At 47.8% G+C, this 26,545-nt stretch overlaps 1 protein-coding gene across 11 annotated transcripts in view; it reads right to left on the minus strand.

Annotated features, from left to right (window-relative positions):
• Window positions 1-26,173, minus strand: part of PI4KB (phosphatidylinositol 4-kinase beta) — a 36,724-nt gene extending 10,551 nt beyond the window's left edge. Inside the window, exons 1-9 of one of the 11 annotated variants that reach the window (XM_023213694.3) lie at window positions 25,646-26,171; window positions 24,546-24,747; window positions 23,123-23,295; window positions 12,961-13,897; window positions 7,607-7,651; window positions 4,959-5,186; window positions 3,590-3,817; window positions 987-1,096; window positions 9-113 (exon numbers count right to left, since the gene is read on the minus strand). In XM_023213694.3, the coding sequence (XP_023069462.2) occupies window positions 9-113; window positions 987-1,096; window positions 3,590-3,817; window positions 4,959-5,186; window positions 7,607-7,651; window positions 12,961-13,869 (1,625 nt within the window). In that variant the 5' untranslated portion in view covers window positions 13,870-13,897; window positions 23,123-23,295; window positions 24,546-24,747; window positions 25,646-26,171. Of the gene's footprint in view, window positions 1-8; window positions 114-986; window positions 1,097-3,589; window positions 3,818-4,958; window positions 5,187-7,606; window positions 7,652-12,960; window positions 13,898-16,376; window positions 16,470-23,122; window positions 23,296-24,545; window positions 24,748-25,645 lie in introns of all 11 variants that reach the window. The other 10 variants (XM_023213692.3, XM_023213690.3, XM_023213696.3 and 7 more) reach the window with 10 other exon arrangements.
• Between the last annotated feature and the right edge of the window lie 372 nt (window positions 26,174-26,545).

Below are 26,545 nucleotides of genomic sequence, written 5' to 3' on the forward strand. Positions count from 1 at the left end.
CAACTCACCGTACTTTCTCCTGCCAGGGCTCTTTGAGAGCAACTGCAGAAGGATCTTCTGGGTCTCGTTTGAAGGCTGTTGGGGTATGAGCCAGCTGTTCCGAAAGGCGGCGGCTGTCAGGAAGAAAATACATCATTTGCTTGGAGGAGCTACCCACAAGCCCCATGCCCGGTCTATACTGACATTTCCTGCACTGTCTCCTGGATTCTGGGCACACGAAGATAGGAACCCAGGCTGAACGGGACTCATGGAAGAAAACATAACCAGTGACACCTTTTTGCTAACTTAGTGATTGTAGTCATGTTAAAATTAAGATTACCAGGCTCTCCATATTCCTCTACCAAGACTGATTCAGAATGGGTATCTCTAGAATCTACATTTTTTTTTTTTTTTTTGATAAGAGTTTTGCTCTGTCTCCCAGGCTGCAGTGCAGTGGCGTGATCTCAGCTCACTGCAAGCTCCGCCTCCCAGGTTCACGTCATTCTCCTGCCTTAGCCTCCCAAGTAGCTGGGACAACAGGTGCCCGCCACCACACCCGGCTAATTTTTTTTTTTGTATTTTTTTAGTAGAGACGGGGTTGCACGTGTTAGCCGGGAGTCTCGATCTCCTGACCTTGTGATCCACCCACTGCGGCCTCCCAAATGTTGGTATTACAGGTGTGAGCTACCGCACCTGGCCTAGAATCTGCATTTTCAACAAGGCCTCCTTCCTCCCTCTGGATTCTGACAAACAGTCGCTTTGAGACCCCACTTTGAGACACACTGCTCGAACTCCTTCCTGGGGTGGTTTTTTTTTGAGATGGAGTCTCGCTCTGTTGCCCAGGCTGGAGTGCAGTGGTGTGATCATGGCTCACTGCCAGCTCCGCCTCCTGGGTTCACGTCATTCTCCTGCCTCAGCCTCCCAAGTAGCTGGGACTACAGGCGTCCGCCACCACGCCCGGCTGATTTTTTTGTATTTTTAATAGAGGCAATGTGATCTGGCCATACCGGATGTCCCCTGCTGCAATGTACACAGGCTCCTTGCTCTCCTGGCTAGTGATGCTGTCCACAGAGAACTGGGAGATGTTGTCACAGCTGTTGGTGTGCACTTCGGGGAGCTGGAGATAGCAGGGGAGTGCTGGTCAGAAGTGCTAAATATAGGTCTCCTGTCTTTCCCCTCCTGCTTGCTTGCTATCACTGCAGCATGCTCATCCCTCCCTTTCAAACTCTGCTTACACACCATGTTGATTACCTGGACCCCAGGCTGCCCAGAGCAGCATTTCTCAACATGTGAACTACCTGCATCAGAATTACCCAGAATGCAGACTCCCAGGCCCCACCATCAATCTGAATTAGAATTACTGGAATGGGATCTGAAAGTCTGAATTTTTAACAAGTTCTCCAGAAGACTTCCAATGCACTGAAGTTTGCAAACCCCTGCCAGGACCATCATAGGAGCTCAAAATTTCAGCCTCACTGAGAACCCCTCAAGGCTAGGGATATGTTCTCCCTAGAGTCCAAAGCAGACCGTCCACAGACTGGCTTCTGACAGTTTCTTCAGTCGAAGTCATTCAATCTTATCTTCTCATGTCTCTCTAACTACAGAATATTCTACCAGACCCCAAGGCCCATGTCAAGTCTCTTCTCTCCTTTATACCAGAGAATTTCTTCTCAACTCCATTTGTCACCTAGTACACACTGCTTTGTTGTATATCTAAATTTTTTTTTCTTAAATGTCTAATTTCTCCAATTGGACTGTAAGCTCAAAGACAGAGATTCTGTCTTTTGGCAGAGTGAAACCTGGCTGTGTGTTTTTTTTTGTTTTTGTTTTTTTTTTGAGATGGAGTCTCGCTCTGTCACCCAGGCTGGAGTACAGTGGTTGGATCTCAGCTCACTGCAAGCTCCGCCTCCAGGGTTCACGCCATTCTCCTGCCTCAGCCTCCCGAGTAGCTGGGACTATAGGTGCCTGCCACCTCGCCCTGCTAGTTTTTTGTATTTTTAGTAGGAATGGGGTTTCACCATGTTAGCCAGGCTGGTCTTGAACTCCTGACCTCAGGTGATCCGCCCACCTCAGCCTCCCAAAGTCCTGGAATCACAGGTGTGAGCCAACACGCCTGACCCTGGCTGTGTTTTTGGTTTGTTTTGTTTTAAGACAGGGTCTCACTCTGTCGGCCAGGCTGGAGTGCGATGCTGTGATCTTGGCTCCCTGCAGAATCTCCACTTCCCAGATTCAAGTGATTCTTGTGCTTCAGCCTCCCAAGTAGCTGGGATTACAGGTATGCTCCACCACACCCGGCCTTTTTTTTTTTTTTTTTTTTCTTTTGAGACGGAATTTTGCTTGTCACCCAGGATGAAGTGCAGTGGCGTGATCTTGGTTCACTGCAACCTCTGCCTCCTGGGTTGAAGCAATTCTACTCCCTCAGCCTCCCGATTAGGTGAAATTACAGGCACATGCCACCACGCCTGGCTAATTTTTGTATTTTTAGTGGAGACGGGGTTTCACCATGTTGGCCACACAGGTCTTGAACTCCTGACCTCAGGTGATCCACTCGTCTCATCCTCCCAAAGTGCTGGGATTACAGACGTGCGCCACTATACCCGGCATAATTTTTCTATTTTTAGTAAAGATGGAGTTTCACTTTGTTGGCCAGGCTGGTCTTAAAATCCTGACCTCAAGCGATCCACCCACCTCAGCCTCCCAAAGTGTTGTGATTACAGGTGTGAGCCACCGCACCTGGCCAGCTGTGTTAATAGCTCTACATAAAATTCTGCTCTGGCTCTTCATGCCCCAGAATAAAGTCCAAGTTTCTTTCCCCAGCTTACAGGGTCCTTCCTGTAGCCTGGTCCATGCCCACGTGTCCAGTCTTATTCTTCACCACTTCTTACCCCACACCTGCACATCACAGCCAGACAAAATTTCTTTCAGTTCCTATAATGGCCCAAGCTCCCTCTTGTCTTCTGGCCTTTGTACGCAGTGTTCCCTCTGTCCAGCAGTCTTTGTCCAGCTAATTCCTACCCATGCTTCCAGCCTCAGCTGAGAGATTACTTCCTCCAGGAAATCTCTTGTGATGCCTGCCCGAAGTCTGGTGCTCCTATAATGTCCTATCCTTTCCACCATGACCTGGCTCTCACCACACTACAACTACTTGCTTACTGCCCTTGTTCTCTTTCCAGTTAGGTCACAAACCCCTTGTAGGCAGGGGCCAAGTATTGTTCACTAGCACATAGCACTCAGGTCCGGCACATAGAAGGCCCTCAATAAATATTTCTTGAATGAATTAATGTATGACTTCTCATCCTCTGTTATTCTATGACAATTTTATATAGGTGTTCAAGAAATATTTTCATTAAATTTCCCTCACTCCCCTTGGCCTAGAAGTTCCTCTTTACATTTAAATCTGAATTCTTTCACCAGGAAAATGAGCTCCACCTGAATCTATTCCAGACTAGAGTTGTTCAGAGCTTTCTCCCTCTTACCTCTCACTACCTACACCACTCATTTGGGTACTTGCCTTACCCTGCCTTGGGATATGCTGCCTTGTTTCCAACATAGTGACAGCTCCTGGAGAAAGCTCCTGTGCCCCAGCATTACCTCCTTGAAGCTTCCTCACCTCCACTTGCAGCTCGCCTATGTCATCCACCGACCAGGCCTCATCATCGTTGTCATAGTTGGGCACAGTGCTGAAGCTGCCAGCTCGCTGCTCATGGGTAATACCACATTCGGGCAAATTCTCTACAGACCTCGTACTCCGAATTCGGTTCTCAGGGATTCGGGCAGGGACACTGGTGGTGTCAAAGTTTTCACATTCAAGGACTTCCACATAAATCAGGTAGGGAGCCTGGGGGAAGAGTGAGAACAGTATTTGCAACTTACTTCCACCACTCACCCCCAAATCTCAACTCCGTTAGCAAGGTTCTTCTTGCCGTTCTTTCTCCTAGTTCCAGCCTTCATCCAATAGTCCCCTGAAACTACGAACAAATGTTTCAACTGAGCTCCAAAATGTACAGATGATGCATTTGGGCCAAACCACTCTAGACTATCAAGTACAGCCTGTAAGGGAGGCCTAGATGCTGCCTCTGTGGGCTTGTCCTGAAGACAGGGCCCAGGGAGCTACAGTGGACAAAAAGCCTGGGACAAAGCTGGGTACTGTCCCAAGGAGCATCCCAAACTTCAATATTTCCTTTGAAAGAAAAATACGGGCCAGACACGGTGGCTCATGCCTGTAATCCCAGCACTTTGGGAAGACGAGGCGGATGGATCATGAGGTCAGGAGTTCAAGACCAGCCTGGCCAAGATGGTGAAACCCCGTCTCTACTAAAACTACAGAAAGTAGCCAGGCACGGTGGCAGGCGCCTGTAATCCCAGCTACTCAGGAGGCTGAAGCAGGAGAATCACTTGAACCTAGGCGACAGAGGTTGCAGTAAGCCAAGATTGCGCCATTGCACTCCAGCCTCAGTGACAGAGTGAGACTCCGTCTCAAACAAAAAAGAAGAAGAATCCGAACCATGAATATCATGAATAATCCAGTCAGCATACACATTCAGCTAATTCTCTCCAGTGTGAATTGGGCATCCTTCTCTCCTTCTGTCTGCTCACTCTGATCAGAAAAGGTCTTAGAAACAAAATATTTCTCTATGCCTATGGTTGCTGTATCTGCAAAGCTCAAGAGTTACAGAAGGGCTGGAGAAGAGCTACCAAAATGACCATAAGGTGTGGTGAAGAACAATTCTCCCAAGATACAGCAAGAAGGAAGCTAAAAAGATTAGGTTTCTTGGTCCAGAAAAACAAAGCCCAAAACAAAGGAGGGCTCTCAAAATCACAATCGCACTGAGACAGGGTCATGGTCGACATATGCATCATGAACTATGAAGGGAGACTAGGATGTTGGTGGGGGCATCACTGGTCATACACACAAACCCTGAACAACCATGGGTGAAGAGTCACATCCAGGGTAGGGGTTTGGGCCAGAACCCATCTACCTTGTCCTTGGAGTTGAGGACAACAGCCTGTGTGTGGGGTACACGGACCACGTGGTGGTCAAAGCCAGCAGTGGGCAGCCAGACTCGGGCAGGGAGCTTATGGTTGAGCAGGGAGAGCTCTGAGATCAGCCTCTGTGTCTTCTGCTCTTTGGTGGGGAGTGTGGCCAGCCGCTTGCCGATCGCCATCAGGGACTTGATGAATTCTCTCTCAGGAGCCAGTCGAACGGGCTACAGGGGTTTGGGGTAAGACAAAAGATGGTGAAGAAACCATATAATACAATGGCCCACCCACTCAGTCACTCCTGGCCATGCAGGCCGGGGACCCCAGTATCTGGAGAACTTCAAGAAAGGAACTGCTTTTTAGTCTTAGTAGGCGCTTCCACCTACCCTTCACAGCTTGAATTGAGAATAGCCAGCACATTCCTTCCCTATAGGCTATCCTTGAGGGTAAGGGAGGCCATGAGTCCAGGTAACTAGGATGCACCCCTCTTCTCTTGAACTTGGGTTCCTTAAAGACTGTACCAAGGCTTCAGAGTGAGCAGGGGGACAACATCTGGATAGGTTAGCCAGGGGCACAGACAGAAGAGCTGCTTACATCTGAATTGTTTCACCCTTCACAAGAAAAGGGTTGTCCCTCTCCCCATCTGGATCCCTGGGCTAGATCTCTGCCGAGGGGCTCTGCCAAGTCCCGCGAAGCTAGAGAAGGGAGCCCCACATCAATATTTCCACTTTCAAAGAGAGAAGATGCTCGTCATTCAAATTACTTCTGTTGATTTCCATGGTATCCCCGTCCGTCCCACAATCTCTTACAAGGCGTCAATGCGCATGCAGGGGATGGAAAGAGTATGAGCCGATGAGCAGACTTTGCATTAATCAAGGAGAAAGAAAAAGCAGAAGGAAGGAGGTAGGTGGATGGAGAAAGCAACAGCTCCTTTTAGCCCTTGATGATGGCCCTGAAGGCCTGTCTCTTTTAGTGACTCCTCTTTGGGTCCTCTTCCCCTACCTCTCAGTGACTAGGTTCCCCATATGAATTCCCTGCTGTGAGTTTGGCTCCTTGTGCTGGGCAATTCAGTCATCCTCAGAACGAGCAAGGTTGGTCTGGGAAGTAAGGTGCAGGTGGGGAAAAAGAGGGACTCAGCTAGACATGAAGAAGGGCTCTCTTCCCAGTCTAAGCCCTTCTACCGTAAGGGGCATTTTATCAAGATAGCCACCCAACTCCCTATCCCATCTCCCCTCAGCTAGATAAGAACAATCTCTCCTCCTCTTGTAGAAACAGCATGTGACTCACCAAGCCTTTCTCTCCCTTTCCATGTGTCTTGCTTAGTTTCTGGATTGAGAATTTCTATCCTTGCTCCCTCGCACTCTAAAAGAGCTTCTTTTGAAAACTGGGGAGTATCAGGTCTACCTCTGCATGTGCAACAGTGCCAGGATTCAAAGGAAAAGCTCAGCGTGGCCTTTGCCTCTTGGGAGATGACTCAGAGTGCCACATAGGGAATGAAAGAAGATGTCTGAATCCTTCAGGAATGCTTTAGGTGACATTGTTGGAAAGAGAAAAAGAAAAGGAAAACAATGGAATTGGGTTTCTAAGATCCCTGAAAATATCATGGGGGTAACAGAGAAAGAAAATAAGAGGAAATTTGAAGACTCACTTCTTCCTTCATCTGAATCCACTCAGATGGCAACTGATCTCTGTCCCAAGGACCCTCTACCCCCAACCAATTCATAATCATCTTAGATTAGAAAAGGCAGAATTCCTTCCCATTCTCCAATCAGCATTTGGGTTAGGGGCCCCTAAGTTACGTGAGCATGTTGGAAATGTGACCCCAGGCCTCAAGAGAGAGGCTCTGCCACATGGGAGGAGATAGGAATCATGACTGAAAGGGGATTAGCACAGAACAGAGAAAACTGATTTGATAGACAAATCAAATAGAAAATATAAAAAAAATCATCCAAACTCCCAGAGGTCCTGCATTTCCTCTCACGTCTTTGCCCAGCAACAAGGTCCAAGACCCTGTGGGACCAAAGGGTCATGGGTTAGTCCAGAGGGAACAAGAAAGGAGAGGGGATTATGGAACATCCTGGGTAGTGAGCTGGAAAAAGGGAAGAACTCAGACCTGGAAAAAATGTGGTTGAAGTTAAAAAAGAAAACCAGTTGTGGGGAGGCAAAACTTTCCTTCAAGCCAAGTCCTATTTGTTTTTGGAGTCAGCTCACCAGCTCAGGGCCTAACATTTAGAAGATTATTAATAAATATTTGATAATCTGATGGCAGAAGCCATGGGGAAAGGGTTCTGGGTGGGAGAAACAGGATCCTGGGGGTTTCTGCTAGGCAGTTTTTGGCTCCAATCCAGGAGTGAATTCTACCTCTCTCCCAGCTGTTTGCTCCAGACACTCAGGAGCTGGGGGCTGAGCAGCACTATACTCCAGCTGTCTCTGAGAGAAGGCTCAGTTGAGCCTGGGCTCAGGATTTCCACCACAAAGGTCGGGGAGAGCAGATCTGGGAGGTCTGGGAGGGAGGAGCTGATCTCCCAGGAAGAAAAGGGGCATTTTAACTTCAGCCTTGGCCTGGGGGCTCAGAAGACCTGGGGACGGAGAGGAAATGCGGCCATTGGGGGAGCCTGCCACCCAGTCCCAGCCTGACCCCACTTACGGAACTGAATGAATTATCAATACTCTCGGTGCTGGAGGAGAGCTCCTGGGAAAGGGCCAGAGGGCAAAGGGAGAAGGAGGGGGTGGGAAGGGAGGGGAGAGAGACAAAGGTAAAGAATTTAGCTCCAACTTGGATCGTAACTGCTTCTCTAGTGAAGTTCTACCTTTCTGCTTTAATAAAAGAAAGTCAGCTCAGACATGCTACTTGCCCAGATGCTTGACCACTTGTGGGAGATGCTGGAAGGGCAGCTCACACTTTAAGGTCAGAAGGACTGAAGAGACAAAGCAGCCTCTGCTTTTCACTTTATTCCCTTCTATTCTCAACTGAGTGGATCTTCCTTCTAGGCCAAAGCTCTAAAGCTGGGTCCCTAGGGCAGTAACTGTACTGCCAAGCTTCCCTGCTCTTTTTTTTTTTTACCCACTCACATGCTCTCAACCAAATCCTTCTCCATGGGGATCACCACAGGACTGAACTTAACAAGCTGCATGGCTCCCATACTGGAAATCCCATATTCCTCCAGCTTTTTGGAAATCTCAGGGAGGAAGAAAAGCTAAACTTTCAGTGGCAGGTATACCTCTTCTCTAATTAGCCTCATTATCACCCTGGGAAGCTGAATCCCAACCTTGAACCTGTGTGACAAAGAGCATGCTAGACCAATGAGCCCAAAATCTCTAGGCTGGATGCTGATGGGAGAGAAGGATAAATCAATCTCCTATCTACCAAAACTCCTTAGGCTTCCTATCAGGCTATCCACATGACAATCAATATATTACAATTTTTGATATAAGTTGGGGAGTTAGGTCCTAGCTATATCCATCTAGGCTGGATAGTCAGCTGTCCTATTTCCAGCCCAGAGGATTTATCTAAACATCACCCCATTCCTGTGTCATACGTGTCTGTGTGAAAAACAGGGGAAAGAGATGGTGTCAAACTCTCACTCAGCAGCTCTGAGGAAACACTCATGCACAGGGTTCATCCTGGGTTCTGTCCAACATGGTCTACCAGGGCAGGGAACGGGGCAGCACGTGTGCACAAATCTAGGTTGGGAGGACGTTGGTGTTGGGGGGTTGGACCTAAAAGAGAAAGTTCTAAGAGCTCCCAGGGCAGGAGGGCAATGGTCAGTGAGTTTCTACTCTGAAATCTGCTGAGTAGATTCAAGCATCCACTTGAACTCAGTTCCATGGTTTCAGTTCTATTCTAGCTGGAGGTCCTATAGTCAGGTCCTTCCTTCAAGAATGTGGGGACTGGAGCACTTTGAGGGAGAAGCCACACTTGCAAACATGCCCCTAAGGCAACAACTCTTCCATTTTGGGTAGAAGATGGTGGGAGAATTAAGGCAGTGAGGATGTCAGAGTCTATTATGACTTAGTGGTTCTATTTCTACCTATGAGCTGGTTGAAGAAGGAACAGCAGGCAGGATATTGGCTCCCCAGCAAAGCTCCAGCTGATTCTCACAGACAGGTCCTGTCTGACTCATTAACAGCCCTGGGGGAAGGGAGGTATATCATGACCTGCTCCTCTCCTCCTACTCCCTGGGCTTGAGTCACTCATACTGAGTCAGCTCCAGGGAGTAAAGATGAAGCAAGAAGCTGACATCACACCACATCAAGCTAGAAGGCCTACTGGGGCTTCCAGTGTGACAGGTGGCAGATTTCTCTGTACAAAGGTTACAGTTCTGAAAAGACAAAGCTAATCTACTAACAGTGTCATTATGTGGGGAAGGGTGTGGTACCTAAATCACTCTCTCCTCTTAGCTCCCTCATTCTATACCAAAATATTTGCCATTTGGTTACAAATGGGAGGACAAACTGCCTGAGCAGAGTTCCCCAACTAGGCTGACAAAATGGCTTTGAAGAGGCAGGCTTTGAGAAGCAATGGTGGAAAATGTGAAAAATCAGCGCAAAGCCTTCTGACTGTGGGAGACAGTGTAAAGGATTCCTCATAGTAAGAAAGAGAACAAAACACTGTGAGAGCTGAGCAGAGAACAGCTCTGCAGGGAGACCATGGGCAGGAAGAGAACTGTACATGCTGACCCTTAGCCTCTTCTTTGAGGCCCCACCTCACCCTTGGGAGCTCCTCTACTGGTGGTGGGAGCATAGTATTAAACTCAGAACCTAAAACGAAAGCAAGAAATTGGAAGCAGAGTGTTAGGGTCTACCTAGAGATTCTCCTAAAGTATCTCTACTCAGGCGTTAATTATGTGCCTCATTTCAGTAAGCTGTATACTTCCTGCTTATGGCAGAAAACAACTTTTTCAAGAGAGTCACAAACTAAACAGTTCCCTAGATACTGGGGTTTTCATTATTACTTTACACGTTCCTAGAGGGAAGGATAACATTTTATCCCCCATCCTCCACAGCCTCTAGCACATGGCTTTGCACACTGTACAAGGTCAATAACTACATGTTGAGTGAATGAATGTTACATGAAAGGGAAGAAGGATGAGTAAACGGAAAACCAATTTCTTTGGTATTTAGGGGACAAAGGCCTTGACAGACATATCCCCAAAATGCCAAAGGGGCTGGGTCTAGTCACTCATGCCTGTAATCCCAGTGACTTGGGAGGCTGAGGCGAGAGGATCACTTGAAGCCAGGGGTCTGAGACTAGCTTGGGCAACACAGCAAGACCTCATCTTTACAAAAAAATTTTTTTAATTAGCCAGACGTGGTGGTACACAGCTGTAGTCCCAGGTACTTGGGAGGTTAAGGTGGGAGGACTGCTTGAGCCCAGGAGTTAAAAGCTACAGTAAGTTATGACTATGCCATTGCACACCAGCCTGGGCAACAGAGCAAGACCCTGTTGCAAGAAAAAGGGCGGACAGACAGATGGACGGGTGGGCGAAAGGAAGGACGGACGGACAGACGGAAGGAAGGAAAAGGGTTGGGAGAGACCCCTGTGCTGAAGACTCTAATGCTTAGAAACCTAGTGATATTCATGTTTCTCTCTGTCTCTTTCTTGCTCTCCCATTTTCTGAGGAGCCATAGTGAATTCAGGTATTTCATTCTGTCAGTATCAGATAACACTGGAGTGCCTGGGAACATAGTATCTCCTTCCTTTCCTGGATCTAGTGACCCAAGATAAGGAGTCAGGTTGGAAAGAATGGCAGCTACAGAACCCACCCTAAATGACATAAGTATTCACCTAATACCTGCCTCTCAGTGCCATCCATAATCTTATCCTGGAGTGGGAGTTAGATGCAAGGAAAGAGGGACCAAGGATCAGCAGAGTAAGAAAAGTCCTGAGGCCTCATATTTTCTGGTCCTAAGACGAGCACTACAAAATGGATACGGAGAAAAGCCAAGCCTGACAAGAGGCACCAAGGAATTCACTTCCAGCTGCTCACCCTCTGCTACAGGTTTGACCCCACGATGAGACAGCTATCCAACCCTTTATGTTCCACCAGAATCTGGATGACTCTTCTTGTTCTGCAGCAACTTCCCTTCATGACCCAGGGCTCTGCTGCCAAGCTCAACCAGAAATGAAAATGCTCCATTCTAGCTCTGACAACAGTTTTGGCTTTGCCTGTGCATGGATGTGGAAGCTTACATGGCCACAGCCTGGGCCGTTCTTCCCCACATGGCTTCTGACAGCTGGGGACCTCGGGAAGTACATATTGAGAAACAACCAAGGCAGTTCAGCTGAATGATTATGAGCACCAGCTGGAGATTTGAGTCCTGGTCTGACATTCACTAGTTGAGGGACCTTGGGCAAAACATCTAATCTTTCCAAGCCTCAGTTTCCTCGTTGGTAAAATAATACCTGTCTCTCAGCATGGTTGTGAGGATTAAATGTAAAGTACTTGGCAAGATGCCTGGCACATAAGTGCTGAATAAATGTTAGCACTTTTAACTTTACCATTATTAAATTATCCTAACAAAATTCCAAATTTCCAGAGAGCAGGCTCTATAGTTTCCCTCCCTCTTCCTTGTCTCTAGTCACTCTGACTTCCCTCTATTTGAAAGAAGTCCCATTGTATCAAAAACATGGGTGGGTTATATGTCCCACAGAGGCAGATGCCACGACCATAGCTATATGCATTTTTCAAAAAGTGCAAATTCCTACTTTTCTCCCTTCTTTTCTAGGCTGGGCTGGAGGCCAGGATGGAAGCCTGGCCAATGGTGAGTCAGAGAGGAGGACTGGAGCACCATTGTCTGGCTAGGACACCAGGTCACTGACACTCGGTAGTTCACTGGGCAGCTTTCTCTGCTATCTGTCCAGATGTGGAGTGAAGAGTGGGTATAACCTATTCATGTGGCCATCTCTTTCCTGCTCTGTATCCTAAATTATACCTCCAACTGCCGTTGTAGCTTCCTCTTCTTCCCAGCCTCCAGGTCCTTGACTAGGCACTAGATTTACTCTATACTAAGAGTGCTTTCTCTTCCCTTTGTGCTTCTCCCAAATGGTATGGGAAAGATACCAGCAAGGCACTCTTTCCCACAAGGAAAGGCAGGCAATAAAGGCATTCTCCAGATACCTCAGTGATAGAGAATGAAACTTACACTTATGTCAACAAAAGGTAGGATCTTCAGGGGGTAGTGAAAAGGGATTAGATTGTGAGTAGGAGTGGCCAGGAGAATGAAGCTGATATTCTATCTAACATCTCCCCTACCCCAGCACACACAAAGACAACAGCACCTTTTCCTTTCCCACAGATGCTTCTCTGAGAGGCTCTGGTAGCTATCTCAAGTCTCAGGTCAGGGTGTGAAGGGCTTCTGCCACAGTTCTCATTAACACAGTAGGTGTTAATGGAATGGCAGTTTGTTTGTTTATTTATTTGAGACGGAGTCTCACTCTGTTGCCCAGGCTGGAGTGCAGTGGCGCGATCTCTGCTCATTGCAACCTCTGCCTCCTGGATTCAAGTGATTATCCTGTCTCAGTCTCCCAGGTAGCTGGGATTACAGGCACCTGCCACCATGCCTGGCTAATTTTTGTATTTTTAGTAGAGGTGGGATTTTGCCATGTTGGCCGGGCTGGTCTCAAACTCCTGACCTTGTGATCTGCCTGCCTCAGCCTCCCAAAGTGCTGGGATTAGAGGCGTGAGCCACCACGCCTGGCCAGTGCAGTTTAATAAAAATGATTTGGGACACCATCAGGAGCATCAGCCTTACCATTACCTACATGACCTGAGGCAACTCACTTTCTCTCTCTGGGTCTGAGTTCTTCCTTTGTAAACTAAGGCAGTCAAAATACATGAATTCTAAGGTCTTTCCATTTTAACATTCCGTGCTTTTATCAGTGAAATGAAACAGAGGGAGGACGGAAAGAAGAGCATAACCCTGTGTGTATATAGGAGGCATCCTGTCTCCATGAAGCCCTCCGCCACCTTTTGTCTCTGGCCCTCCCCAGAATTTTACCTCATCCTCATTCTCCACTTTAGGGTTGCTGGCTGTTCGTTTCAAGTTGCTGCTGAGACTTATGCTGGCAGTGGCATCTGACTTAGAGCGCTGGTGAGTCCTTTTGGAGGGAGATAGCCCTGTGTCAGGGGCCGGGCTCAAGGAGGGCAGCTCCCTCTTCCTGTGAGCTGGCTTTAGCTCATCTGAGAGGATCAGCTTCCGTAGCTTGGTCCCACGGGAGTGTCGCTGAGTGGAAATGTGCATGTCTGAAGAGTAGGCCCCAAGCAACAGGGCACACTGGAGGGAAAAGTTAATGCTCTGGCGGCAACGGTGGACTATGTAGGGCTTAATGGCATCACCCACGTCCTCATCCATGTGGATGTACATGTTAAGTAACTGGGGTAGATAGAAGTCCACGTCCTCATTGCGGAAGCAGAAGAGCCGGTTGCCGATGTAGGCTTGTACTCCAGGCTCCTTGGAGTTATACAGGTATGAAATGGCCATGGAGATGTCAAACAGTTTTGACTCAAACAGCCTCAGGAGCCAAGACTGTTTAGCTGAGTTGTTCTGCCGCCGTCTTCTTGCTCCTTTGGCTGTGCCTGAGGCCACCGTGGTCCCCATCTCATCTTCCTCCTCCCTGATCTGGGCAGGTGGATCATCTAGGCAACGGATCTCACTGTCCACACCATCCCCATTGACCAACTCCAGTGGGGTGCCTCTGCTAGAGACTGCCACGCCTCCATGCAAAAGCTTGACCTTCTCCAACACCTGCTGGCAGGCCTTCTGGGCCACCTCAGGGTCAATCACTGATAATTCCCCGACCCCCTCCGTGATGACACTTAGCAGGGACCCCCCATTATTCCCTGGTGGGCCAGAAGTGGGCTCAGAAGTTGGCTTCAGGGGGGCAGGTTCCACTACTGTATCTCCCATGGCCACAGCCAGACTTCGAGCTTCCAAGCTACAGGAAGAGGGAGGGAGAAAAGAACAGAAAGGGAGACACATACACACACTGGTTAGTGGTGCCATCCTCAGGTCTTCCCTTTGCTATGACACCTTCCCAGGCACCTCCTCTTTTTGTCTTCCTGGACTCCTTCAAAATCAGATAAGAAGACATCTCCTAGGAAGCGTTCCTGACTACTTCCACTTCTGATTACATTACTCATCATTCCTCCTGTACTTAGTTACTCAGCTTAGTCTCCGTTCTTAGCTTATATATGTGAAATGTTGTTTTGTATAGGTTGTATTTATATAGATTTACAAATTCTTTTTTTTTTTTTTTCTTGAGCCGAGGTCTTGCTCTGTTACCCAGGCTTGAGGGCAATTGCACAATGTGGGCTCATTGCAACTTTGACCCCTGGGCTCAAGCAAGCCTCCCACCTCAGCCTCCCAAGTAGGTGGGACCACAGGTGCACACCACCATGCTTGGCTTATTTTTAAAATTTTTAATCTTATTGTTTTTGAGACAGGTCTTGCTCTGCTGCCCAGGCTGGAGTGCAGTGGCATGATCAGAGCTCACTGTAGCCTTGATTTTCTGGGCTCAAGCAATCCTCCCATCTCAGCTTCCCAAGTATCCAGAACTACACACATGTGCCACCATGCCTGCTTAATTTTTAAAATTTTTCTGTACAGACAAGGTCTCACTATGTTGCCCAGGCTGGTCTTGAACTGAGCTCAAGCAATCCTCCCTCCTCAGCCTCCTCAAGTGTTGGAATTACAAGCACGAGCCACCATGCCTGGTGATTTACAGATTCTTTGGGTAGACTGAGAAGCAATTCAGGTGTTATTCCCTTGTTCCCTAACTCTTCAAATACTTTTCTATCCGCTTGCTCTTCCTGTCTCCCTTTAAATGCCTGCTATAACCTTTTTCTTTTCCTCTTTAGACTATATTTCATTACTCATATAACATTCTACACACAGGTCCTGTGCATCTCGAATCTTTATTTTTGTTTTAGAGACAAGTCTTGCTCTGTTGCCCAGGCTGGAGTGCAGTGGCGTGATCATAGCTCACTGTAACCTTGAACTCCTAGGCTCAAGGCATCCTCCTGCCTTAGCCTCCCGAGTAGCTAGGACTACAGGTGTGTGCCATCATGCTCAGCTAATTAAAAAAAAAAATTTTGTGTATAGATGGGGTCTTGCTGTGTTGCCCAGGCTAGCTCTGAACTCCTGGCTTTAAACAATTCTCCCACCTCAGCCTCCCAAAGCACTAGGATTACAAGCGTGAACCACCATGCCCAGCCATCTTTATTTAATATTAAAATCTTGGCTGGGCGCGGTGGCTCACGCCTGTAATCCCAGCACTTTGGGAGGCCGAGGCGGGCAGATCACGAGGTCAAGAGATCGAGACCATTCTGGCCAACATGGTGAAACCCCGTCTCTACAAAAATATAAAAATTAGCCAGGTGTGGTGGTGGGTGCCTGTAATCCCAGCTACTCGAGAGGTTGAGGCCAGAGAATCACTTGTACCTGGGAGGTGGAGGGTGCAGTGAGCTGAGACTGCGCCACTGCACTCCAGCCTAGAGGCAGAGTGAGATTCTGTCTCAAAAAAAAAAAAAAAAAATTAAAGTCTTTATATATTTTTCTAGTAACAGGTATTTTTTACCTTCCCTTTTAAACTCAAAGCTTCCAGAAAATAAAGGCCAGCAAATATCATGCCAGGCTTCACTTAGAAGAAGGCAGCTCTGAAACAACTGTCATCAAGCCTGAAGAAGCTGTGCCATTTCTCTGGTTGTCTGACATCATGACATCACACCCTCTTTCTCCAGTGCTGTGGCTGCTGACATATAATGGAAAGAGCTCTGGACTTGAAGGCAAATAGGCTGGGGTTCAAAATCCTCATTCAGCCTTTTAGAAATGTGCAACTTATGCAAGCCATGTATCCTCAACTGCAAATTGGGAAAAAACACTTCCTTCTCATTGTTGCTGTGTGGAACAAATACCATCATGTGTACGAAAGAATCTAGCACAGTCTTTGGTACATAATAGTACTCAATAAATGCTAGTTGAGGCTGGGCGCGGTGGCTCATGCCTGTAATCCCAGTACACTGGGTGGCCGAGGTGGGTGGCTCACTTTGAGGTCAGAAGTTCAAGACCAGCAAGACTCTGGCTCAAAAAAAAAAAAAAAAAAAAAAAAGAGAAAAAGAAAAAGAAATGCTAGTTGAATCCTCATCACCTAAAAGGTTACTAACCAGTGTGTATGTAACATAGAACTTATATTGTTCTATAAGGGAAGCAAAGAGTTCCAACTGTTTGAGAATCTTCCAAAAATACTTATGACATTATGACAGCCTTCTCTGCCCCAATACCACTCCCTCCACTGTCATACACACATTCTAACAACTGGAGGGGCTGTGAAAAGGCAAAAAGAAATCAGGCTAGGACTTATAGATCTAGGCCTTCCAAAGAACAGGGAGGAACAAGAGTCACAAAACAAAGAACACCTCCTCTAGAGGAACTGTTGGAAGTTCAGTGAAGGAACACTGCTGACCAAAGCCACTGCTCTCCAAGAGTAATCCTTCAGGGCCTCACCAAATCTGGAATCAGAGCAGAACAGGGAGAAATTTCATCAGATCAACCTGGCTCCAGAATCTGACTATAGCTAACAAAGGACTCAGAGGTCTCTTCACAAAAATGCTAATAGAGTGAGTCTAAGACACACTCAAGAGCATGAGCAAGAGGAAGAATTTTGTAGAGTTGGAATACAGGTAATTTCCAAATATTAGTGACATCACCTTCAACACTGGTGACGCTGGATGCAAATACTTTGGGTAGGTGGAATAAGGAGGCCTAGAGATTCTTTAGTCCTTCTGGGAGGCAGTTTTCCACCACCACCCTTCCAGTGTCTGTTCTTGTACCTCTGAAATGTTAACGTTACTTTTTTTTTTGAGACAAGAGTCTTGCTCTGCCGCCCAGGCTGGAGTGCAGTGGCGCAATCTCGACTCACTGCAAGCTCCGCCTTCTGGGTTCACACCATTCTCCTGCCTCAGCCTCACAAGTAGCTGGGACTATAGACGCCCACCTCCACGTCCGGCTAATGTTTTGTATTTTTAGTAGAGGCGGGGTTTCACCGTGTTAGCCAGGATGGTCTTGATCTCCTGACCTCGTGATTCGCCCGCCGCAGCCTCCCAAAGTGCTGGGATTACAGGCTTGAGCCACCACACCCGGCCCAAGGTTACTTTTCACTGCCCATTATCATATAGTCCAGCTCCCTGCCTCCCAGCAGTCACCACTAAAGTTTTGCAGAAAGATGGATGGGGAACTCTTCTGTTCTCAGAGAACACCAAAAAAGGCTACTTCTGTTTCTTTCTGCCAACTCTGCCAAGCAAGTTCATTCCTGAATTTAATATCCCTGATGTAGCCTGAGCTTGGTATTGGTAAGAAGGTGACAACTCTTTCACTATGCTCTCTCCCAAAATTAGGTAGTGCCCTGTGAGCAGTAGAACTAGCATGGCTGCCCATGTGGATCTGTCTCTACTCGCAACTGTGAGTTGCACGGGAATAGTAAGAAGGAAGCTTTAATCATTCCCTGCCACGCCTTCGTAGGGCACTCTCATCAGAGGGTCACTGATTCAACTGGGACCACTACTTTTTAGGTCTGCTTAGAAACTCATGTGATAGCCTCAATCATCTTAAACAATCAACTTCTTTTTCTCAGTCTCTATGGTTGGTACATCCTTTCCTCTCCCTCTATTCCACAGACTTTTAAGTCACTGAAAGCTCCTAGAAGTCCACTTTTCAAAACTTTCAGGGGAAATATAGTTCAGACATTCTCCCACATATAGTGTCTCAGACCTCACTAGAAAGTTTAGCAGATGCCTGCCTCAATTAACTACGATTGGGATTATTACCAGCACCAGAAGGCAAATAAGGATACTATCACCTCTTTTATCTCACAGGCAAAAGAAAAACTCTCAGGGCTCAGCTAAGAATCACATCACGGTATTCAGAGGATTTTGCTATGGAACAGACTCTCCCTCCCAGCAGCTTCTACTCCTCAGGGAGCCAGACAATGTTGAGAGGTGCAGGAAAAACAGACTCCTCTCCTATGTAAGCAGCTCTGCCACTAAAAACCACCCAACTGGAGCTGGGCCTCTTCCCTGGCCTCTCAGGAACCCAGGCACTGCCTGCATCTGAAGCAAGTCATATGGAGAAGAAGGTGTTGAAGGGAATAGGGTTAAACTGCTTTAGTTATTTACTATTTTATTACTATTATTTTTATTTTATTTTATTTTTTTTTGAGACAGAGTCTCGCTCTGTTGCCCTGGCTGGAGTGGAGTGCAGTGGCACAATGTCAGCTCACTGCAACCTCCGCCTCCTGCGTTCAAGCGCTTCTCCTGCCTCAGCCTCCCAAGTAGCTGGGATTACAGGCACCCACCACCATGCCCGGCTAATTTTTGTATTTTTTGTAGAGACAGGGTTTCACCGTGTTGGCCAAGCCAGTCTCAAACTCCTGACCTCAGGTGATCCGCCTGCCTCGGCCTCCCAAAGTGCTAGGATTACAGATGTGAGCCACCGTACCTGGCCTTATTTTTATTTTTTTTGAGACAGGGTTTCACTCTGCTGCCCAGGCTGGAGTGCAGTGGCATGATCTCAGCTCACTGCAACCTTCACCTCCCAGGCTCAAGCAATTCTCATGCCTTAGTTTGAGTAGCTGGGATTACGAGCATGCACCATCATGACCAGCTAATTTTTGTATTTTTAGTAGAGATGGGGTTTCACCATGTTGGCCAGGCTGGTCTTGAACTCCTGGCCTCAGACTCCCAAAGTACCCACCTCGGCCTCCCAAAGTGTTGAGATTACAGGCGTGAGTTCCTGGCCTATTTTTTTTTTTTTTTTCCTTTTTTTTTGAGACAGGGTCTGGCTCTGTTGCCCAGGGTGTGGTGCAGTGGTGAGATCATAGCTCACTGCAGCCTCCACTTCCTGGGCTCAAGTGATCCTTCCACCTCAGCCTCCCAAGTAGCTGGGACTACAGGCATACACCACCACACCCAGCTAATTTTTGTATTTTTTTGGTAGAGACAAGGTCTCGCCATGTTGGCCAGGCTGGTCTCAAACTCCTGGGCTCAAAGTGATCTTCCCAGCTCAGCCTCCCAAAGTGCTAGGATTACAGGCATGAGCTACGACACCCAGCCTGCTTTAGCAATTTAAATAATAAAAGATGGCCAGTGTGGTGACTCACGCCTGTAATCCCAGCACTTTGGGAGGCCAAGGCGGGCGGATCACCTGAGGTCGGGAGTTCCAGACCAGCCTGACCAACATGGAGAAACCTCGTCTCTACTAAAAATAAAAAATTAGCTGGGCTTGGTGGTGCATGCCTGTAATCCCAGCTACTCGGGAGGCTGAGACAGGAGAATCCCTTGAACCCGGGAGGCAAAGGTTGCAGTGAGCTGAGATCGCACCATTGCACTCCAGCCTGAACAACAAGAGCGAAACTGTCTCAAATAATAATAATAATCATAGTAGTAATAATAATAAATAGGCTAGGCACGGGTAATTCCAACACTTTGGAAGGCCGAGGCGGGTGGATCACAAGGTCAAGAGATCGAGACCATCCTGGTCAATATAGTGAAACCCAATCTCTACTAAAAAGACAAAAAATTAGCTGGATGTGGTGGCGCACTCCCGTAGTCCCAGCTACTCAGGAGGCTGAGGCAGGAGAATCGCTTGAACTTGGGAGGTGGAGGTTGCAGGGAGTCCAGTCGTGCCACTGTGTGCTCTCCACCCTGGCAACAGAGCAAGACTCCATCTCAAAAAAAAAAATGGGAAAGGGATTCTCCAAAACCAAAGTCCAGATATGGTTCTCAACATCAGTTCATTCATTTTCTTTAATTTTTTTTAATTTAAAAAATTGTTTTATAGACACAGGGTCTCGCTCTGTTGCTCAGGCTGGTCCTGAACTCCTTGCCTTAAGCAATCGACCTCCCAAAGTGCTGGGATTACAGGTGTGAGCCACCATGCCCAGCCTGGTTCATTTATTTTTGAATGCCAAGAAAATATGCCTCTGTGGGCAGGACGTGGTAGCTCTCGCCCGTAATCCCAGCACTTTGGGAGGCCGAGATGGGCAGATCACGAGGTCAGGAGATCGAGACCATCCTGGCTAACACGGTGAAACCCCGTCTCTACTAAAAAATACAAAAAACTAGCCGGGCAAGGTGGCGGCACCTATAGTCCCAGCTACTCGGGAGGCTGACGCAGGAGAACGGCGTAAACCCGGGAGGCGGAGCTTGCAGTGAGCTGAGATCCGGCCACTGCACTCCAGCCCGGGCAACAGAGCAAGACTCCATCTAAAAAAAAAAAAAAAAAGAATGGAAGGGAAATGGAAGAGGCCGCCCTTGTTCCACAGCCTAACAGCTGGCCCCTAGGAAAAGGGGGTGGAAGATGGGAAGTGTTGACAACTGACTGAGTTCCACAGCTCCCAAGTGGGCAAAGTAGGGAATTCTGGTCTGAGTGACAAGGAATTGTTACAGGCCAGGCAGAGCAGCAGCTGGAGAAAACAGAAAAGATATACACTTATATTGGTTAACCTAGCTCCCCATTTCCTATCACCTCGAAAGATTCTAGGGAAACAACTTTCTACTGGCCTCCACTGAAGGACTTATAGGATCAGTCTCTGCTAGGACAGAAGGGTAAAGAGTCCCAAATCAATCCCCTCACCCAGTTAATCACCATTCTCTTTTGCAAATCTTTTTCCATGGACTAAATATGGATTGGTTTGAGCCAATTCTGATATTTTTATGTTCTTATATTTTCATATAATGGCTTTAAGAGATCATCTGATATAGTGCCCTGCTTCCAAGCAGGCAGGCAGGCTCAATTTTCCTCCTTTTAAAGCATCCTTTATTTCCCCACCCCTTGCTTTTTTTTTTTTTTTTTTTCCTTTTTCTTTTTTAAGAGACAGGCTCTTACTCTGTTGCCCAGGTTGGAGTGCAGTGGTGGAATCATGGCTCACTATATGATTTCTGGTTGGGGATGCTTCCAAGGAGGAAAGCTTCTTCCTGGCTTCAAGCTATCCCCACCTGGGCCTCCCAAAGTGCTGAGATTACAAGGCATGAGCCAACACAATAGTCTCCGCTATCCATTCTTTATACATCTTATAATTCTCTGAGATGGATCCACAAGAGATGGAAAAACAGGTAAGGAAACCAATATCTGACATTCATTCTACAAGGTGAATTAAGAGAGACTGTCAAAAATTAATGGAAAAGAAAGAGAGGTTCAAATATATTAAATATTGGCCAGGCGCGGTGGCTCAAGCCTGTAATCCCAGCACTTTGGGAGGCCGAGACGGGCGGATCATGAGGTCAGATCGAGACCATCCTGGCTAACACGGTGAAACCCCGTCTCTACTAAAAATACAAAAAACTAGCTGGGCGAGGTGGTGGGCGCCTGTAGTCCCAGCTACTCCGGAGGCTGAGGCAGGAGAATGGCGTGAACCCGGCAGGCGGAGCTTGCAGTGAGCTGAGATCCGGCCACTGCACTCCAGCCCAGGAGACACAGCAAGACTCCGTCTCAAAAAAAAAAAAAAAAAAAAAACAAATATATTAAATATTATTTAAAGTTACACAGGTGTCCAGTAGAAGAAATAAAAACAATGACATAATTATGTAAATGAGGGGTATATCCTCTAAAACTAAATCCTTGTTTGTAACAATAAGTAAAGAAATAGAGGAACAAACAGCCAGGCACAGTGGCTCGTGCCTGTAATCCCAGCACTCTGGGGGGCTGAGGTGGGTGGATCACCTGAGGTCAGCACTTTGTGATCAGCCTGGCCAACACGGTGAAACCCCGTCTCTACTAAAAAATACAAAAAATTAGCCAGGCGTGGTGGTGGGTACCTGTAATCCCAGCTACCTGGGAGGCTGAGGCAGGAGAATCACTTAAACCTGGGAGGCGGAGGTTGCAGTGGGCCCAGATCGCTGTAATCCCAGCACTCTGGGAAGCCAGGGCGGGTGGATCAACTGAGGTCAGGAGTTTGTGACAAGCCTGGCCAACATGGTGAAACCTCATCTCTACCAAAAAAGGCAAAAAATTAGCCAGGTGCAGTGGTGGGCACCTGTAATCCCAGCTACTCAGGAGGTTGAGGCAGGAGAATTGCTTGAACCCAAAGGCAGAGGTTGTAGTGAGCCGAGATCCTGCCACTGCATTCTAGCCTGGGCGACAGAGTGAGACTCCATCTCAAAACAAACAAACAAAAACAACAACAAAAAAACAAAGAAACAGAGAAACTAGCATTTTATCTAAAGCTATGGTGACAACCTTCAGAACACTGAGATAATTAAAGAGGTTAACTCTGTGAGAACAGGAGTAGGGATGAACGGAAACAGGACTGTTGTTTTTCTTCATAAACTCTTTGAGTACCATTGGATTTGTTACCAAATGTATGCATTCCTTCAAAAAAATTTTTTTTTGAGATGGAGTCTCGCTTTGTCACCCAGGCTGGAGTGCAGTGGCGCCATCTCAGCTCACTGCAACGTCCACCTCGCAGGTTCAAGCGATTCTCTGCCTCAGCCTCCCGAGTAGCTGGGATTACAGGCACATGCCACCACACCTGGCTAATTTTTGTATTTTTAGTAGAGATGGAGTTTCACCACGTTGTCTCGAACATGCCAGGCTGGTCTTCAACTCCTGACCTCAAGTGATCTGCCCACTTCGGCCTCCCGAAGTGCTGGGAATACAGGCATAAGCCACGGTGCCAGGCCCAAAAATAATTTTTAAAGAGAGGTTGCTCCTCAAAAGAGACACCATATCATCTTTGGCTGCCTGTTCTGCTGTTGAGGAGTACCTCCTCAAGTCTTAAGGTCTAATTCAAACCTTCCTTTAAGGATGTCTCAACTCGTCTCTCCCCTTTGACCTCAATGGTAAAGGTAGAGATTGAGCACTCCTTTTTCCTAATAGAAACTCAGGGCCCGGCAGTCAAGCCAGCTCCAGCCCTACCAGGATCCAGGTAAATGCTGACACAAGGCCCCAGAGAGTGTGGGCATTAGAGGAGAGGGCATTCTCAAGCAACTAGCAGGAGGGTAGGGGAGGCAGTGGTCTCATGGTAGTTAAGTCAATATTGATTCAGGCTGAGAACTCTGTGCAGAGCCATGGAGCTGGTATAAGCAGATTCCAGCCGGACAGCCCAAGCCAGCTCTGGGAGCCACTACTGAAACAGATAGATGGCAAAGAAAGCAGCCTGCGCACTCACCTCTCTCTGAATTGTTCCTCCCTACTGCGGGTCCCAAATACACTTGGACTGGGTCCCCTCTTGTCCCATGCCAATTATTGAAGGGTTCCTCCCAAATCTCTTCCCCAAATCAAGGAATCTCAATTTGCTGCTTTGCATGGTGTTCAGCATTCTCATGGAGTGTGGACCCAACTCTAAGAAGAAAGCAGGGAAATGAGAGGAAATACAATTTCTGGTTGGAGATGCTTCCAAGGAGGAAAGCTGCTTCTCCTTTTTTCTTTTTTTTTTTCTCCCCTGAGACAGAGTTTCACTCAGTCACCCAGGCTGGAGTGCAGTGGCATGACCTCGGCTCACTGCAATCTCCGCCTCCTGGATTCAAGTAATTATCCTGCCTCAGCCTCCTGAGTAGCTGGGATTACAGAAGCCCACCACCATGCCTGGCTAATTTTTTGTATTTTTAGTAGAGACGGGGTTTCACCATGTTGGACAGGCTGGTCTCGAACTCCTGACCTCGGGTGATCTGCCTGCCTCAGCCTCCCAAAATGCTGGGACTACAGGCGTGAGCCACTGCGCCCAGCAGGAAAGCTTCTTCTAATAAGGGGAATTATGAGGCGATTGTACCATAGCTAACAACAAGGAAGAGAAAGGAAGTGGAGTAAGATGACATAACTACTCCCAAACAGGCCTAGAATCAGAAACTGAATGGAATCTTATGTGCCCTTTCACTATCACAGGCTGAGAGAGACATGACAGCAACTAGTTGCCTAAGTCTCAGTTCACTCCAAGTTCTCTTTTCCAGCCAGTTTCCTCGAAGTGCTTTCCCACAAACATACTTTCCACCTATAGAATCTGGAGTTATGGATCAAGTACATGAGGAACAGCACAGAAAATCAGCCACTTAATGCACTGGGCAAAAAAGCAAAGCAGATGAAAGAAGCAGGCCTGGAGCTTGTCTTTCAAAATGACTTACACCCCTGGTTGTGGACTAGGAACATCCGACAGAAAGATCAAGGTGAAGGAAATTCACTAATAAATACCTTTTGCCTGAGGAACCCAAAATGTTTTGTAAACAAATAAACCAAATCTGATTTTTTCCCCCAACCCACGTCCTGCTACCAACTTATTACTGCACTGATGCCTACAAAGAGTGGGCCACTTTCCAAAAGGATCGCTTTAGTGGTCAAGTAAGGAAGTCACATGCTGAACCCAGGAGTCCTGATTCTGAATGTATAAGCTCTTTCCGTTGTCTCATGTTCCTTTTTCCAGTCACACCCTTACCCCACTCCAGGCCTGAGTTCTTATGGTACCCCAACCAAAACTATTCTAGTAAACCACAAGAGTAAACTGATTCCTCACGGATCTGGACAGGGGTGGGAAGGCACTCTATTCTGTGATTCCTTTAACAAAAGCCTAAAATTAAATAATCTGAAACAAGATTTCTCACAATCTCATTCAATTTCCACGCAGGCCTGTTCATCCCTCCTAGTGGCTGCTCCGGAGTAGTCAACCAAGTGTAATCTGATAGGGACTTCTTCAAAACTTGCTCCGGCCTTCAGAAACACCCTTCTGTCCTGAACGGCCTGAGGCAGCTGAGGCTCCCCCTGTTCACAACACATTTTTCTTCTTAGTTCAAGGTTTAGTTGATCCTGAAATAAGTGTATGTGGAGATAAAGAGTGTGACAGAGAACGCAAGAAGACCACGGGAAAAACAGAGCCAAATGTCACAAGGATCAGCAAAATCCTTGAAACTCGAGGGAGGTGTCAAAGTTGGAAATCCTGAATAGGAAGGGCACTGTCAAACTTCTCCCCTACAGACAGAAACCTCTAGAAGGTTGGGTGATTGAGGAGGGAGAAAGAGAAGCTAAAGAAAGTTAAGTTAAGGGTAGGGATCATAATGCATCCCAGAGAAGGGTGAGGACTAGGTTCAAAGTAAGAATGTAAATGGTACTTTGGGATTGATGACAAGGGCCCGAGATCCCTTGAGAAGGGAACGGGCAATTCTTGGAAGCCAGGAGCTGGCTGGGTGGGTGAGTGACGGTGAGGTAATGGAATCAGAAGCAGCACAGGAAGACAGGGATACAATATTTAGCTCAGGGAAATGGGAACCCAGTGCTGGAGTTGCACAGGAACATCGGAAGAAAAGGGCAAACCAGGAAAAGAGATAAAGGTGGAGTCCATGGAATAGGTTTGGGGCAGGGGCAGAGACGACGAGGAAGGACAAGGATGGGCCTATGGGAGTCGTCTGATGTGGAAAGGGTTCATGACTTTAAAAAAGAATAATTCGAGATGTAGGCAACAGGGATAAGAGTAAGGGAGGGGGGAATCCCCGAGGCAGAGGGAGGAGCTAATAGAAGAGGAAGCCAAAAAGCGGAGGAAGACCCCAGGCCTGAGAGGAAAGGGTGGAGAAGGAACCCGGGGTGCAGTTGACACCAGGAGGGCAGTTTCGTAGTCGAACTCAGGTGGAGAAGACTGTACGGGACAGGGTGGGAGAGCGACCACCCTCCCAACAGGGCAAAGGTGACTCATGGAGGAGGAGTAGCTTACCTCTGGGGGACCCCAGCGGAGGGGGTGCGGGCAGTCGCGGTCGGACTGCCGACACCGCCGCCTCAGCAGCAGCGACCGCTCCCGGGTTCCATTGGCCGCCTGCGCTTCCCTGACAGCGGCCGCAGCGGCTGCACCAGGCCCCGGCTGCGGGGCTGCCCGCGGTGCCGCCTGAGTGGGCCTTCAGGCTGCCACAAGTTCGACCGGGCCACACAACCTCCTCTTCCTCCCTCAGTACAACCAAGACCAAAAAGATAAAATAAAATAAAATAAAATAAAATTCCCCAGCAGGTCTCGATGTAGTATTCTTCTCCTGAGCCCAAGCCAAGCCCTTCTTCCCAGGATACGCTTTCCTGCTTCTCCAACGCTCAGGACCCTACCGATCCCATAGTAATCTAAGGAGTCGGATGAGCTGCCCGGAACATGCCTGTTCAGAAATAGAAAAGGGGGCGGGGAAAAGATGTTTGCAAGCTCGCGAGGGAGAGAGGCGAAGGGAGGAGGTTACGGGTGGGAGGAGGGGACAATCTTTAGGAAGCGGGCCTAAGCAATAGTGTTTGCGAGGCTAAAGAAGCCGAGAGAGAAATAAAATTTGCTGCATAAGTAGGGTGAGCTGGCGGACGTGGGTGTCCTGTTAGAGAAGTATGGACATATGCATACTTCCAGAATTATATTAACATGCAAATTATATGTAAATGACCGTTTGAGTAACCAACCAAATTACCGTAATCAATGACTTTTCCCCATCCCCTACGCTACAAGACTCCCTTAGTAAATCAGGCCGTGGGATGGACGCTGGGTTTCCAGAAGGGCGAGCAGGAGGACGGCGGACGGGAAAGAAGTTCTCCCTCACAGCCCTTTTCCTACTCATCTTTGAGGACGATGCGGAGGTTAAACCCCTTAACG

The sequence above is a fragment of the Piliocolobus tephrosceles genome, chromosome 1 (genome assembly GCF_002776525.5).
Source record: "Piliocolobus tephrosceles isolate RC106 chromosome 1, ASM277652v3, whole genome shotgun sequence".
Taxonomy (NCBI): Eukaryota; Metazoa; Chordata; class Mammalia; order Primates; family Cercopithecidae; genus Piliocolobus; species Piliocolobus tephrosceles.